Genomic DNA, 16,471 nt, shown 5'->3' on the forward strand with positions numbered 1-16,471 from the left:
CATATACAATTCTGGTCCCATCACCTCAGAAAGGATCGAGGAGCCCTGGAAATGGCCGTGAGAGAGTTGACCAAGTTGACCATGTTCAGAGTGATGGAACGTATGAGGCGAGGTAAACCAGGGCCCAACAGTAGAGATACATGAAGTTATGAATGGTTAACAAAAGGAAGAAGTTGATCAAATCTCCGTAATTTTTATGGGCAAAACCTGTGAAATATCTCAGAAGATGACTTGATATCAGACAAGCTAAAGGAGGAAGTGATAGTTCTGGTGAGCACAATCCATTGGCTTTCAAAACAGTCTCCTGCCTCTGTTTGGTGCAGCATTAACTGGGCTGTCCTGGGGGCCAGGAGGGAACTCGGATGGTGACAGTCCTGCTGTAATAAGAGTGGGAAACTTGAGAAACTTGAGAAGGAGGCTCTCTGAGTGTTTCTAAGCTTCACTTCAATGCACAACAAGCAATTGGAGGATGATTGTCTTGGGTAAAGCACCTTCTCAATGAAGAACTCTGAAGAGACCCTCATAGAGGGGCTTGATGGCATCCTTCCAGCCTTGAAAAAAATGAGAAAGCAACCCCATTTGTTTGCTTAGCAAGAAAATTGCCCCAAGCAGTACAGGCCTCTTGTAACGCGTGCCTGGGGCGTGCAGTGGCCTCCCGCGTAACGTCTGGGATGTGGCTGATGACTGAACTTGGGCCTTTTCCTTGGAGAAGATCCTTTTGGTGTTGCTCCTGGCATATAAACATCTGAAAGCCATTGGAGAGCTCTATTTTCTAGTGAGTTTTCACGCTGCTTGGACAACCAGCGGGTTTTAGAGCCAGAATTGGGGTTCCCGAGTGACCACTTCCAGCCATTCAGCAGCCCTTGAAGCCGCAGTTGATTTGTCCATCCGCCTGTTTCCATCCATATGTCAGAGAGCAGCTCGTTAGCACAGAGGCCCCTCCAGCTGCGCCCCATTGCAGCAGACTGGTGTGAGAGCCTGGCAGTGCCAGCACGTTGCAGGGGGAGCGATGTTGGARTAAGAGGAGAAAGCCGTGGTTGAAAGAACCCATTTGGCTGGTGGATGCACATGGTCCTGTGTGGATCTACACGCCAGGAAGCACTGGGGAGCTGCAGCCATGAGTCCAGCCATGCCACTGGTGATGGAGACGCCTCCTCTGTGGTGGGTCGAACATCTTAAGAGCATAGGAGGGGCTGCTGTGGGCGCAGGACTCGAAGAGCTTCTTACAGCAGCCCAGATAGGATCTCTTGTGGGAGCTCGGAGCCAGGCTGCCCCGGCGCATCTGGGCTTGCCTTGGTTGACACTGGTGACCCGTGGCAGTGACGCAGCGCTGCTCCCAGGCTTTTTCCCCTTAAAACCCAGCTCCGCCCTTCCTGTTTTCCGGGATAATCATCCCGGTTCTCAGCCCCAGTGTCTCCAGCTGTCCCAAACAATGGCTCTCGGCTCTTCTTTTGTCTCTTGTTTTTCCATGTGAATTCAAGGCTCTGTGGCCAAACCCAGCTTGTCGGTGCCATCAGGCGTAGGAGCCGCTTGGCCGGGGCAGAGGGCAGGTCCAGCCCCACGCCCTGCGCGGAGCTTTGCCACCATGAGCCCATGGGCACCAGGAGCGGGTGCACCCGCAGCAACTTCGCCTTTAATGAGAGCCCTGAGACAACGGCCACTGGCCGGTGTGAGCGGTGGCCCCGGTCACTCGGAGGGGTTTCACTTGGCAATTCAAGCGCTGTGCTTGGAAGGAGTGAGACTCGGGGYTGTATCCCTGCCGTGCTCCATACGTGCCAGCCGAGATCCTTCACGTCCTCAGGAAGCCTCGTGACTCGTGTAAATGTGAAGGAGCCCGAGCTGTGCTTGGGGTTTCGCACCAAGGAGTGGAGAAGGAAGGGAGAAAACACTTAGGGAAGATTTCAGAAGACAAGATGTGGGCTGGAGAGAGAAAATAAGGCAAGAAAATGGGCTTTGGGCTGCCTGCCTTGTTGTGTTGCTCCTAGGATTTCTGACGCAGTGGTTTTGATGGGGAATGGAAAGAATTAGAGGAGAAACAAAGAAAGAGCTTTAATGCTCTTAAGTGCTGATTTGTCATCCTTTTGCCAGCACACAGGAGATGCCTAATGCACCCAAATTGAAGTGCTGCGCTCGCCTGCAGCGGAGGAGCTGGAGGAGGAGACGGTCCTTTCTGGTGGCCTCTGGTGTCACCGCTGTCCTGAGCTGAGCCCGGCAGAGCTGCTGCTGGTCCCAGCGCCGTCCTGAGCCCTTTTCCCGGGTTCAGAGGCGAGGGGGACACCAGCACCATGCACAGAGTGTGCACAGAGCGCCTGGCAGCATGATAGGTSCCTGGCGGTGAAGAGGAGCCAGGTGGCTTCCTCCCAGGGCCCTCGGTGGTGCCCAGTAGCCTGTCTCAAAGCTCTGGGAAATGCAGGAGCATCTGGCAGCAGCGCCAGTGTGTGTGTGGGGTGGTGCATTGTGTCCACTCCTGGAAACAGCAGGAAGAACCTCTGGCTGCTCAGAGGAGTTGCAGAGTTTCCTCTGGAGACTTTCAAGCTCCACCTGGATGTGCTCCTGCTTGTGCTTGGACTGGATRTTCTCCAGAGGTCCCCTTCCAACCTCAACCCTTCTATGGGAAGGATTTCAGGTCCCCGATGAACTTTCATCCCGCCTTGGGAAGCCAGTAGGTGTTATAGGTCTCCTTTGCTTCTTCCACAGCAATACTTCATCCTCCTCATCATCACAGACGGGGTCATCAGCGACATGGACGAGACGAGACACGCCGTGGTGCAGGCGTCCAAGCTGCCCATGTCCATCATCATCGTGGGCGTGGGCAACGCCGACTTCGCCGCCATGGAGTTCCTCGATGGGGACAGCCGCGTGCTGCGCTCGCACACCGGCGAGGAGGCCGCCCGCGACATCGTGCAGTTCGTGCCCTTCAGGGACTTCCGCAACGTGAGTGCGCGGTGGCATCCGCAGCGTCACGAGGGGCCAGGCGCTGTCCACAGTGTCTCCCAGTGACGTCTCGAGGGGGTGTCAAGTGAACACGGACGTTTGGAGCGGGGAGAGMGTTGGCCACGAGCCGCTCGCCCGGCTCGTCCTCTCCCACAGGCCCCTTGCGGTGGCCTTCTGCGCGGGGTGGCCGAGCTGCGGGGCGCCGGCCCGTCCTCACGCGCGTGTCTCTTGCAGGCCCCCAAGGAAACGCTGGCCAAGGCGGTGCTGGCAGAGCTGCCCCAGCAAGTCGTGCAGTACTTCAAGCACCAGAACCTGCCGCCCATCAACTCGGCGCCCGCGTAGGGCCGCGCCGCGCCGCCTGCATGTCGCCCAGCCTGCCGGTCTGTGCTGGAAGCGCGTGGGCCACGTGCTCTGAGGAGGAGAACGCCCTGCCCCGACACACACACACTTTGTACTTAATTGTTACGGTCTTAAAATGCATCCCAGACAAGCACCTGGATTTGGTTCTTTTGTACAGTCCTGGGCTGAGATGACCATGCCCCGGGCCTGCTCCGTTGAGTCACTTTTCAGTATTGAATGTACTTTGTACAATTTTAGTGGAACGGGACACAGTTTTTACAATCAAAACTTGCTTTTTTCCCCCYTAAACAATGGAGCACTTAATATCTTCTTCTCATCATTCATTGAACAGGTCCTGTAAAGGTCCCGTATCTGTGTTGTACCTCTGTCATGCTCTATGTTCATTTTTATACTGTGTACTTGTTATATTTGTTATACTCAGGTTAATAAAGAAACTGGGACATTTAAAGCCAGGTTGTCCTCTCCTGTTGTGAAAAATCTCAGAGTATCTTATGGGCGTTCAGACATGGAGCTGGGACAAGAGCACGGGATCATCTCCAGCACAGGGAAGCCCAATGCCAGGGTGAGGGTGGCCTAAAAGCAGACCCTTTGGGGCAGTGACAGGGGTGACAGTGCTGCTTCCTGGGGCTTTGAGGCTCTTTGAAGAGGAGCTCAGGGCTCTAACTGCTTCCTCTCACCTGCAGGTGCCTCAGAAGGTCTTTCTTCAGTGTGGAGGGAAAAATAAAGCACAACAAAGCTGCAGAGGGGCAGGTTACTGCGAGGGGGGAYGTTCTGTGGGCACAGGGCAGCTGAGCCAAGTGCCAGGGCTGCAGCTCTTTGGGATGTGGGCAGGAAAGCTGCGTGTCCAGCTGCAGCAACCTCAGGAGGGACCTGGGCCAGGTCCTTGCAGCTTCATCCTTAGAAATCATCCCAAGCTGATAGACCCCAACCTGGCTGGCAGGAGCTTGGCCACGGCAGCACCTGGGTAATTAAGTGCCATTCCCCGGCCTGTTTTTGAACATGGGATCAGAAAAGTGACAGTGGCAACATGCATTCCCAGTCCCAGGCACTGCTTAAGTAGGCTCTGTAACAGCTTCCAGCTCCCCTARGGCCTTTCTTCTGGGAACAACAGGAAAGAGGGGTCTCCCACACCAGCTTTGACCGAGTTACGCCTCCTTCTGGCCCTACAGGTTTTAGCGGAGCCAGCAGGACCTCCCTTCTGGCCTCCCGTGTTGTCTTGAAGACCATCACAACGTTGGCGCAAAATGGGCTGCAAAAAACCTCCCAGCACTCGAATCCAGCCCTTTGCTTGATTGGGATGGTGGAGGACGGGAGAGGCTGTGCAAAGCATCACCCTTGGAGGCCTGTATTCCTGCTGCCCACTTGAGGATCCTTCAACGTAATCAGCAGTCTCCTTGTGCCTTCTGGAAAAGCTCAGCCCTTGAGCGAAGGCAGGAATCCTGCTCCAGGCCCTTGGCTCTCACCCCTGCCCCTCTCGTGCAGCTGCTGCCTTCCCCGTTGCTCAGTGTCACRTTTGGTATCACCTTGGCTCATACACATCAGCTTCTCCCCTCCCACCCATTTTCTCAGCAGCTCAGACACTTGTGAGGCCAGTGAGTGGAGCAGGGCTGCCACGTGGGAGGCTGTGGGAAAGAAATTCCCACCTCTGAGCAGTCAGTCTAGCTGTTCCAGCCTCCCAACGGGRCACTGCTTGGGTGCAGCGATGAGAAGAGGGGAGCCTCAGCACTCACAGCTTGCTTGATGCTCAGGGCTGGATCCCTCATCCACACTCCCAGTTAAAGCTTCTTAAATAGCAATAAAACATCAATAGCYGTCCACCCTCTTATTGCAAAGGCTTCTCGTGTGCGCGTGCACCCTAAAAAAGGTTGGGAGATCCCACCTGCTGTGGCTTCACATTGTTCAGGATGCTCTCATAGGGAAGCTGAATGATCATCCAAGCGCTGGCTGGAGGAGCAATAGTTTGGTTTTTATTTAGGAGAGCAGTTGGCTCCTGTTTCTCCAAACCCTGCGGCGCGGAGTGGAGCGTCGCCTCTCCGCGGCTGCACGTCCCTCGCGTGGCAGCTCGGGCAAGGGCTGGCGGCTACAGGAATTGCTCAATGAAAAAGGAACAGTTATGAATGGCAGAGGCACGGGGAAGACATGCACTCAGAATGTCTTTAATCATGTAACACTAAAACTTCTTTACAGTGTCATGGCAATCTACACTTCACCATCTGCTTGATTTTTATTCTGCCCCCCCTTTCACAAATACAGAATAAAAATGACATTTTAAAACAGAACACATGGCTGTTTCTACAAGACTTCAGTGCTTCAAGTGAGTATTTTTTCGCCTGCTAGTCTTGTATAAACTTCTTAGATCACCAGGATTTTTGTTTTTCCTTTCCTTAAGAAATTTAAAAGATAAGGCCTTCCCTTCCCTATCGCCAGACCTTGATTACGTTGGTAGATGTGCCCTCTGCTTTGGGGTGGCAACCTTCCCCTCGGGCTCGGTACACACCCCAGAACTGCAAAGTTGAGAGGGAAGACGAAAAACAAAGAAAAAGAACAAGAAAAAGAAAGAGAAAGGTGGGGATTGGATGGGTTGTTTTAGAAGAATCTGAGGGTACCAAGGCTTAAACTGAAAGGTTAGCTGGGAAAATCACATTTGGGGCAAAGGATGCATCAAGCATCCACCAGGGCCCTGGAAGAGACTCTGCACTACATTACACACGGAGGGGTTTTGCTATTGACCATCAAAGAAACTGTTGCTACGGAAGACGGAGGAGACGATCTTCCCGGTGGAGTTGATGGTGCCCTCGCTGTCCGAGCTGGACTCGGAGTCGCTGCTTCCCGAGTAGGCGCCCAGGCCGGGCAGGATCCCTATGCACACGGCGGCCGAGGGACAGTGCACCGCGGAGCCTCCCACCGCRCCGCTCCCCAGGGCGACGCCGGGCGTCTTCTCTGAAAGGGAGACACGGGGTGAGAGCCGGAGCGCGGGACAGGGCGTCGCAGCACTCGCCCGCTCGGCACCAACGCCGGCTTTAACCAAGGCCTAAGGCACCTTCGTGCCACCCACCCTGAACCCCTCCGACAGGAGGGACTCCATACCTCAAGTGCTGTTTTCCCATCGCTAGTTCAAATCCAGCTCGGTGCTGGCTTGATGCTTGTCAACTACCAAGCCCACCCCATAGGAATAAATAGCTGGGCTCTGTGTAATTGAGCATTTTTGCCACGTAGCAGCATAGTTGGGGGAAAAGTTGCATTCTGCTGCTCCGCCAGTCAATGCCTCCCATCTTCCACGGCTAATTAATTTTTTTCCAGTGTACTGGAAGTTAAATGAACAGAAGGAGTTTCAGGAAGCGCCTTGGGTTGTCGTTACACAATTACGGCTCAGCCTATTTATGTCAGGGTATCTTGACAGCAAGTCAGCTGCAGCCATGACAGCTGAGCAGCACAACTCATTTTTTTTTCTTGCAATTGCCTGTGATTTCCTGAAAGAAACGGATTTGGTGATGGACAAGGTCACCGCGCAGCCGGAGCRGTTACCGGCGCACGTACAAGCTGCCGGGAGGGCAGGTGTGCAGGGGGCAATCCGGGGAAGAGGCAGGGAATGCTCCACGCTCCTCGCCTCCTGCGGCACGGACAAGCTGCGTTAGGCTTGAAACGTGGCTAAGGAGGTCATCTGGTAAAACRCTTCAGGGTCACGTCTGTTGAGCACTAAGATGAACTGCCCAAGGAGGGTGCACAGTTTGAGTGAGGGGGATTAAGAGCAGCTTGGACAAGCACCTCCCCGGAATGGTTTAGGCAGGGGACAGCCGTGACCCACAGAGCTTCCTTCCAGCCCTGTGTTCTGCGACGGCTGCAACCTCTGCCAGCGCCTCCAGGCACTATTTGCAGTGCTTTAAGAGATGACCATACGAGATCCACAGCCCGGGCTGCCTTGCACATCGAGGGAGAGGCCAAAAGCAACCCCCCCCATCAGATTAACACTGGTAATTAAATTAGCAAATAGGTAAGAGGCAATCAGCTTCCCAAATGCCACAGTCGGGACCTACCTTGACTCTTCTCGTCGTGCTCAGAGTCTAGTTTCAGCCTCTTCACGCTGTTCCCACCGTCCGAACTGTGAACAAACAAGGCATTGCCTAGTTCCCGAGGCAGCCTCCTGACAACTGTGAAGTTACTGGCACGTTTTTGCCTCTACTGCTACAGAGAATTTGAGCAGAAGCCCCTGAAAACCCTCACCATYCCTAACTAGCTGCCTCTGACCTAACACAGAAAAGGAGGAAAGAGGAAAGGTTATTCTGTGCAGGGAGCAGAGGTCAGTTACAGGCAAACAAGGGAATCCAAAGAGCAGATGTTGAACTTGTGCTACACTCGACCTTGGCCGGTTGGCAGTAGGACGACAGCACTGCAGAAATAGAGGACTGCAAAGAAAGTCTGTGATGGCCTTGGCACATCAGCTTTAAAACGCTCTCCTCAAAGAGCTGCCATCTGCAGGCTTCAGATGTGCCACGAATGCCAGCTCCTTCTCGACATCCTCCTGGCTCAAGTACCAATAGTTAAAGAGGAAAAKAAACCATTTTGGCTGCATGTTATCAGTCAAAGGGTTTTCTCCTCTTCCCTAAAACAAACAAAAAACAAACAGCCAGCTATCCAAAACCCCACGCTAGGTATTGGAAGAGCCTATTTCAGCATAGACATGGGTGTACTGGAAACTAAAGCRCATCTCTGTCTGGGAAAGATTCAAAAATACTAACTTAATTTTGGAATGACAGTTGTCATCTGAATTACCAGATGACCAGCCTATGGGAAACAAATCTGGCCTCAGATACTTAATTTCTCCATCATCTCTTTGCAGGTCAAAGCCAAAGAGCAAACAGGCCACGATGCCAACTACTACCTCCCCGGGATAAAAAGGGTGATGTACCAGTGCAAACCAGCAAGAAACAAGGAGAGCCTGCTCACTGCCTTCAGTTCTTTTCTCATGACCTACCTCTTCTGCATGCTGCCCCCAGCAACAGTTCAAAGCATCAGTTTTTGACACAGATAAACTGACAGATTATGCAGATACGAATCAAGTTACACGAGTGAGGCGACACTGACATTTTTTCAAATAGAGATGTGTAACATTTTGCCCTGCATCGCCAAGCAAGGCCACACAAGCTTGGCAGATCTTGTTTGCAGAAGTCTACTCGCTTGCTTTACACATGCTTATCTCTTTGAATTGCCTCATGTTTTGCCCACAGTTTGCAAGAGCCTATAGAAACACGACTGGTCTTTTCTGATACCTTCCCCCTTTTTTCTTTAGAGTTAAGGTTTGCACCTCACTCTCTGGAGGCAGTTTTGGCCTGCCTCCCTTTACACTGTTAACTAGGTTGCATTCCTCATGAATTTATAGAGGTGTGAAACGAACCTTCTGTGTTTCACAGCTCCTGCCAACAGCTTTGCCTGAGAGAATTTGTTCTTGTTTTCCACTGACTTCATGGGCAATTTCTTCTCAGTTTCCTTCTTTGGGTCCGCGCTGACTCCCACTTTGGTGAGAGTGCTGTGAATTAAGGGTTAAGGATCAATAAGAAAAGAAGAGAAAGAAAAGATACTTCCTCTTTGATATAATTAGCCAGCCTGCTGCTCATTCACATACTACGTGGAAAGAAATTTATTGTAATGACGTTTAGCTGGCAACTTTGGTCAGAAGAGCCTGCGCACTTTTCACTTACGAGCTGTTCATGAACCAGCTCCAGGCAGCAGGTAGCAGCTTGCTCTGAATAGGAGCTGCATCTTGGAAGGAGGAAAGGGAATAGGAGCTGCATCTTGGAAGGAGGAAAGGGCAAACGCACCGCACATCCAGCACCCATAAACACGGGCAGCCTCCTGCATTTAATTTAAGCTCACAGATGCAAAAAGGTGGAACTTCGCAAAAATTGCCCTGGACAACCCAGTACTTCCCTGCACTGCCAAAGCAAAGCTGTCCAGCTTTCGGTATCGGGATGTACCAAACTAACTTTTTTTTTCAGCTCATTTCTTTGCAAAGGCCACAAGGGTATTAGTGAAGCAGACTGCTCTTTCACAGCCAGTTTGAACACTAAATCCAAAAGGAAAGAGGCAAATCCGATTAAAGGTCTACRAGGTCCAACATCCACCCAAAGACTATGAACACACAGGAAAAACAATAGCAAGTAGCTTAAAACAGGGTTATAAAGTTGGGGTGCAGATGAATCACATAGTGAAATGGTAAAGTTGAGGACTTTCAGATTGGATGACAAGGAGCTTTGTCCCTTCTTAAGGCCCACTCAATCTGCAAGCACACTACACATATCTCCTCCTATGGCCTTATCTAGTCCTGTCCCTAACGCTTGATATTCAGCTGCACCTCATAAAAATGAGGCCTTTCAAAGACCATGCTTGTTAATGAGGCAGCAGTGGAGCCACAGAGGCCTCGCAGGAGCTTTATAACTGCACACAGTTCCAAAAAAAATAGCCTAACTTAAAAGGATTTTGTTTAGAACCTTAAATCTGTTTTTTATTGGTGTCTTCTTTGATTACAATTCTACTGACCAGCTGATACCCGAGTTTTCCATGTAGGCCATTTGTTACATGTAGCTACGAGACCCAGTGGATTTCATACTGACGGGCCGCATGTTTGAAGTGGCAGAGGTTTGGTTGTCTTTTCCCCTGAGCTATTAAAAAAAGCTCTCAGCTTGCTTCGAAACAGCACACTCCAAGTCTCGGATCCCTTTAAAGCTGGGGGCATGCAGACGTCACTCCTAATTTGATCTTTCCTAAAGATGCCTCAATCACCCAAATGCAACCCTTCCTCAACCAAAGCTCTCAGCACCCAAAAGCAGCCTGTTCAGTTGTCAGACGAGACGGGAGTGCCATCCTGTGGCTAACAGGAGTAATTTGAAAGCTCTTTTTACGTCCAAAGAGCTTCCTGCTGCCCCGCATTTTTACACACCACAGTACTTGTCTCTTCGCACTTGGTGTTCACTGCTCTGTCACCTCTTAATATTGCACCACGAAAGCSTTGCCGAAGTAGCAAAGCCCTTTCTTTTAAAAGATACCAAATTATGGGCTTTTTACTTTTATGCAAGATGCTTCTAACGCTCCTAAGCTAGCAGAGATACAGCACGTCTAACGGGAACGACTACCAGCTTCAAAAGATTTTCACCTGCACGTACTGCAATTGCTAACAAATGTAACACTATCCCTACCAAAAGCGTGTCTCCTTTTTGTAAGATTATATTAAAATAAAGGTCTCAATCTTAAGTGTCAACTGCACTATRAAAAGCTCTTTAACAGGAAAGCTCAAGTTTCTTGGAGAGAGGATCTTTCTATGTTTGCACAATATTTAAGCCAAGGGAAGTTATTCCTGGAATTGGCTTAAAGAAAAAAAAAAAAAATCGGCGAGATCTTTAATCACAATCAGACAATGATGAAGGGAGAGAAAATAATCACGCAATATGAAGTCAAACTTCCATACATCCCTGCAAATGATCGAGATAATCAAACCCACCGAGTTTCCTCTTTTTCGTTTGGAGCTCTTGAGCAGCACCACTAAATGCAGAAGGTTTACACAGCAGCTGGCTCATTTTGTCACTACAGTGATAAACCTTCGGTTAACATCTGATAAGGCTTAACACTACAAAAAACCCCACAGATTTTGCATTTTGAGAGAGTGTCTCCAAAGTTATGTTTAAAAAAAGAAAAGAAGGACAAAAAAAGACAGAATGAGAAAGAATGGGTAAAAGCTTCCCAGCTTTCTGTGAGAGGAGGYGACCTCAGACCGAAGCAGCTCCCGCTACCCGTGCCATCAACAACACATCCTGCAGCGGAATTTACAGCCCGCCTGCGCACAAAAGCAGAGGATTCTGCAGAGGGTGCAAAGGCCGAGGCTGGAGGCGCTAAGTCGGGAGGAGGCTCCTGCCGAGGAAGCTCCGGGATCAGGGCACGACGTGCTAATCCGGAATATTCCCTCCCGGCTGGCGCAGCTCACCCTGCACGTGTGCGACCTGACTCGAGCCGTTGGCTGCTGAACTGGGGAGACAACTTAGACGTTCTTCACAGAACACACAAGCAAAATATATCTCTTCTCCACTGAGAATTATTAACGAATACATAGTAATGTATTCATTAATCAGCATTATTTAGCTTTTTTTGCTCACTACTTTTGGTCACCTCATAAATATGAGCYGTTTGTTCTTCCTTGTGTCCATAAGCTCTCATTTCTACTAGAGCATCCCGGAGAACTTGCATTTTGTCCAATGATTATGTAAAGTGAAGGTTTTYCTCAGGTCTCAAAAAGAGGCAAAGGAAGCACTGGCTTCTGCAGAACCCCAGGAAACCTCCTCTCCTGACCCTTACATCACAACATGCAGCTTMGCACAGGCCCCAAATCATTCCCGACCTCCCCTCCCTGGCAAAGATGGGAGGGAAAAGCTGCCTATACTGCTCCCCAGATGTTCACTAACAGTGGCGTTTAACAGCAAATTGTAACTGCCTGGTCCTTAGCAGGACTGAACACTGTAGCCTTCTCCAAAGCCGTCAAGCCTCCGACGGTGCCRGCTTTCCCAAAGCAAGTCACATCTGCACGGCTCGTTCACTTATTCTTAATTTCTCATCTTGCAGCTACAACCAAGGAAAACCTAATACTTTCAGAAGAATAACAGAGCAAGTCGAGCACTATTACAAGCAGGTACCTTAAAAACATCCAATATGCAGTTAAGAACAAGTCAATAATATTTGGCTTTGAATAAAGAGATGAAAAAAATAGAAGTTTCCTTTCCATCTTTCCTTTACATCCACTTACTCTTTTTAGCTTTGATATTTTATGCTCTCAATGAGAAAAAAAAAAAAAGCAATCGGGAGAAAAGAAAAAATAATGGAGATATTGGGGGAACATTGTCATGGGAGATTGAAACTACAACAACCTTAAAGGGTTATCACTGCACATGTTCTCTACAGTGTTTTATAGAAAGACTGAATTACAGAATAAAACCACAGCCTCGTCTCTTAACCTCCTATATACGATGGCCAGCCGTCTCCGTGCAAAGGATATTCTGTATTCATTCAGCTCTTTCAGCTCCTCTTCTCTTCGTTGCTTTTCTATTAGCTCCTGCTGCCGAGAAACCTCATCAAGGAAATTTGTCTCGTCTTCATCTAAACCTCTTACCATATTTTCTGGGGAAAAAAAAAAAAAAAAAAGGCAAAGAAAGCGTATTTATTAACTAAAGCCATTGGGAGAGCAGGTATTTATCTCGCATTAGTTACAGTGTTTTTCATCTACCTCATAACCTGCAGGTAACCATCCACAGCTCACATGGCACATTCTTAACACTGCTGAGGTGGGACAACTCGCCCCGAGCTCTGGGGACGCAGGGATTAGAGTCCTTACCTGCGCAGCCAGGTGAAGGGTACAAAGTGAACCCCACAAAGGAAAAGTGATCTGTTGCTTCTGGAATTCTCTACAAGTGCCTCCTAAACACTCAGGCACATGTGCTAACACAGCCTGATCACAGGAGTGTTACCAAGAAGAAAAACGAGGCAGAAATCTGTAGGGGGAAGTCACGTAATGCTAGGCTTGCTGATATAATAACAGAAAGTCAAACAAGTCTTCACACAAGCAGCTTTTCCCCACTTCTGAATGGCAATTTTGGAACAGGTTACACAGAACAAGGAATAATAATATAAAGGAATGATCTACTGGCAGCTTTGGTTTTGGTGAGTCAAATACGTCAACTCAGAATGCACTATTAAATTAACCACAGTTGGAAAAAGTACATTACTTCTCTCCCTATAAATCTTTCCTCAAATTAGGAAGCACATTTTCTTAAAGCAGAAAAAAATAAAGATTTGGTGTTTAAACTATCTATTTTAAAAATTTAGAAGAAGTTTTAATTTCAAAATTTCTAAACCTGTAAACATACTGCTCTCTTGCTTCAAGGAGAGCACCCGCTAGGTCAGTAAGAAAGTCTGTGACTTTTTTTCTGCAAATTTTCAGCACCTTTTAATCAAAATCATAAATTTAGAGAGGTAACAAAAAGGCTGCTTTAAAAGACTTAGTATTTCCATTTCCAGCCATCCTGAGACATTTGAACCACCTTTAACCTTGATTAGAGTTTAATTCCACATCAGGATTTCAAGCCCTTTAACAAAAGGTAATCATACTTTGATGGAAGAGATTTAAAAAAAAAAAAAAAAAAGAAAGAAAATATAGAAGGTTACTTTTTAAACCATGAACCCTCATCTTTCAACTGCCCAAAGGCACAACTCATTCCTATGTGTCCAAACAGCAACTTGTACCACTGAGGACCTCTTCCAACAGACAGCAAAAGCAGTGCTTCATTTCATTGTGCACATGCCTGATCTGAAACCTAAGAGCAGCAGCTGAAAAGGTTATTCTGACTACAGTTTTAGTAGGGAAGCTCTCTAAGGCCCTTCAGAAGAAACAAGTACTTTGTAGAACGCTGTGTTTGCTCTTCAAATAGCAGGCCTCTCATTAGCACTATTCTGTAAGGCTTGCCTTAAAACCAGTATTTGGTTTATTTCCCCAACCCCCTTCTCATGGATGTTTCTCATTCCAGTACTTGGTTTACAGGTTTCCTAAAACAGAATAAAGATCCTAGAGATTTAATACAGCTAGGGAAGGGAAGCAATTTATTTGGAGAGTTATTAGAAATATTCAGCTCCAAGGCCATTAGCAGACCGTTGCTTATTCCCTCTTTTTCAAAATATCTGCAGTGCACGTTTTTAAGGGAAATTAAAGTATTGAAGGGACAAAAGTTGTCACAAAGGGCCAAATTTGGCTCAACTCTAAACTAATAAACTGGGGGCTCACAAGCCCCCCAACAGCGATCTTCTCCCAAAGAAATTTGACTGCAGGCAAGTATCTACACACCCAAAAAAATCTGCAGCATCACAGTTCTGCAGGATCAGGGAGTGTATTTAATAGAGCTCAAATTCTGTGCCGTAATTAAAGAAAACAAATAGTTCTGTTGTGTAGCATCAACAAGAAAACTCTAGACAAAATCCAGCTGGGCAAACCAGGGCTTAGAAACAAACAAACAAAGGTGTGAGGATGAGGCTTCCATCTAAAAAATCAAAATCATTCAGAAGCCCCCATAAAAAATGAAGCATCAGCCTCACTTCTCTTTAGATAGAGCTAATAGTTCCCTTTCTCCCAAAAGGGTTGATTTTCCTGGTTCTCATTATCATCTTTGCGCTCAGCAGCACAAATACAGTTGATAGGGAGGAAAAGGCTTTTTCTTTAAAACCAAACAGAAATTATGTTTTCATTCTATTTCCACGAGCCAAGTATTTAGTTTTTGAAAAATAAACTCCTATATATTTACTTCATCTGAATGCTAATCTTGACCTCAAGTAATTCACTCAACTAATTATGGGAAATATAACACTGTCTGGAAGAGTATTCCTTTTTACTGGTTCACACAAGATGGGCTTGTGTTACAGCATGAGTTCAGGAGTCAGGAAACCAAGCCACAATTCCATTTTTCCATTATTTGTTATCAGGATTTTGTCTGTTTAACTTTTAAGTTTCCCATGTGTGTAGAGCTGTGCTGGTGTACAGAATAATATATTATTTACAGGGGAAAAAAAAATCTTTTTTTTGCTGGTTTTAATAACAACTGCTGGTGCTTACTGAATTTAAATTGCTCCTCAAACTCCTGCTGTTTCTTTTCTCTCTGCTCCTGAAGTCTTTCATACAACGAACGTGGGTCATATGCCTCCTCGGGGCATTCTGAAAAATAGGAGGAAATCGGAAAATTAGACCATTTGTTAGACATACTAAGTCACCAAAACTTCTCAAGTCCTTCAGTTTTTTTGAACTCGTAAGACACAGGGTATTATTACCCTTGCACTTTCATTTTCCATGAGAGTGAATATTCCCAGCTCTCGTCCTTAAAATCACTACCACGCATCCCATACCTACGGGATCTTCAGGTTTCCGGACCTTCTCCCATTCCTCCTGCCTCCTCTTGCGCCGCTCTTCTAGCTCCGCTTCGGACACAAAGCGCTTGTTAATGACGAGGTCAGCGCTCCCGTCGCCCCCATCCATCGTGGCACAGGCTGTCACAAACACAACGGCAAAGGCACCAGACACTTGACTTCCCCATCACTACCAGCCTTCCTCAAAAGCAGACCCCGTCAAGGAGCACGGCAAGATATAAAGCAGATGTTACATTCTCATACTGCAGTCTAAAGACACACAAAAATACCTTTTGCACCAATAAAATTAGCCATTATAGTGTGTGGGGGGGTGTGTGTGAATAATTTCATTTGTCCAGACCAGCGAGCCTTCACTGAGATACCCAACGGCTGCAAAACTGTTAAGATTAATAGCAGCACCTAATACTCCTTACTGCTTCCCAAAATATGCCTTCCTCTTAGCTGCCTGCCTCTGGATGCTTTTCTAAAAGTCGCATTTCAATGCAATGGCCCTTCCCTCAGCTTGGATTTACCTTGGCTATACCCCTCTGCTCCTCAAGAAAGGGCACGAGACTCATCTTCCATTTTATATATTTTTCTGCCCATCCCGTGAATACTGGCACAAGTTTCCCTATTTTCAGCGCTTCCAGGAATCACCAGGTGCCTCCCCAGCCACCCGCCGCCTTTCGAATCGCTCTGTACCACGACGATACAGGCACCAAGGAGCAGTTTGGCTTGGCCCCGTCCAAACCTCGGCTTCCCACCAGGAGGCCAGCCGCAACAATTAACTCATTAATGCTCGTTTTTCTTTTCCCGGTCCTCGGCTTCTCCCCCTTTCCTCGACACGAGCCCAGCCGCAGCGGGGCAGGCCAGGGCCGCTACGGCCTCCTACGGCTCCGGGCTGCCGCAGGAACCGCCGCCTTTGGGGGCCCTTTTGGTCGTTTGCCAGGCGGCACGGGGGCGCCCGGCCGAGCGCCCCGCCCCGCCCCGCCCCGCCCGGGCTGCGGCCCCGCTCGTTACCGCGGCCCGTCACGGCCGGACGCGCAGCCTACAGCGCCGCCATGGCACCCCCTCCGCCCCGCTCCGCTCGCCGCGGCACCCGCCCCTTCCGCCCGCCGCAGCCAATCGCGGCTGCACTTCCACAGGAACCCCCCTCGCCGCTCTCCGCACGCTAGCCAATCCTAGCCGCCCTTACGGGAGGCCGGGCGACGGTAGTGGGAGAGAAGGAGCCGCCGATTGGCTGTCAGGCGACGTC

The 16,471-nt window shown here is 48.8% G+C and overlaps 2 protein-coding genes across 2 annotated transcripts in view; one reads left to right on the top strand and one right to left on the bottom strand.

Annotated features, from left to right (window-relative positions):
* CPNE2 (copine 2) overlaps nucleotides 1-3,742 on the top strand; it is a 43,550-nt gene extending 39,808 nt beyond the window's left edge. The window contains exons 14-15 of the mRNA XM_026034372.1: nucleotides 2,698-2,934; nucleotides 3,169-3,742. Coding sequence (XP_025890157.1) covers nucleotides 2,698-2,934; nucleotides 3,169-3,276 — 345 coding nt within the window. The 3' untranslated portion in view covers nucleotides 3,277-3,742. The remainder of the gene's footprint in view (nucleotides 1-2,697; nucleotides 2,935-3,168) is intronic.
* Nucleotides 3,743-5,654: 1,912 nt separating this feature from the next.
* On the bottom strand, nucleotides 5,655-16,280 carry FAM192A (family with sequence similarity 192 member A). Its single transcript, XM_026034373.1, has 7 exons — nucleotides 16,237-16,280; nucleotides 15,217-15,357; nucleotides 14,930-15,028; nucleotides 12,329-12,450; nucleotides 8,687-8,820; nucleotides 7,329-7,393; nucleotides 5,655-6,234 (listed from the first exon to the last, which is right to left on the bottom strand). Exons 2-7 carry the CDS (start codon nucleotides 15,344-15,346, stop codon nucleotides 6,017-6,019), a joined length of 768 nt encoding a protein of 255 aa, XP_025890158.1. The 5' UTR covers nucleotides 15,347-15,357; nucleotides 16,237-16,280; the 3' UTR covers nucleotides 5,655-6,016.
* Between the last annotated feature and the right edge of the window lie 191 nt (nucleotides 16,281-16,471).

The sequence above is a fragment of the Nothoprocta perdicaria genome, unplaced genomic scaffold, assembly GCF_003342845.1.
Source record: "Nothoprocta perdicaria isolate Ctin4 unplaced genomic scaffold, notPer1 scaffold_143, whole genome shotgun sequence".
In the NCBI taxonomy this organism is placed as follows: Eukaryota; Metazoa; Chordata; class Aves; order Tinamiformes; family Tinamidae; genus Nothoprocta; species Nothoprocta perdicaria.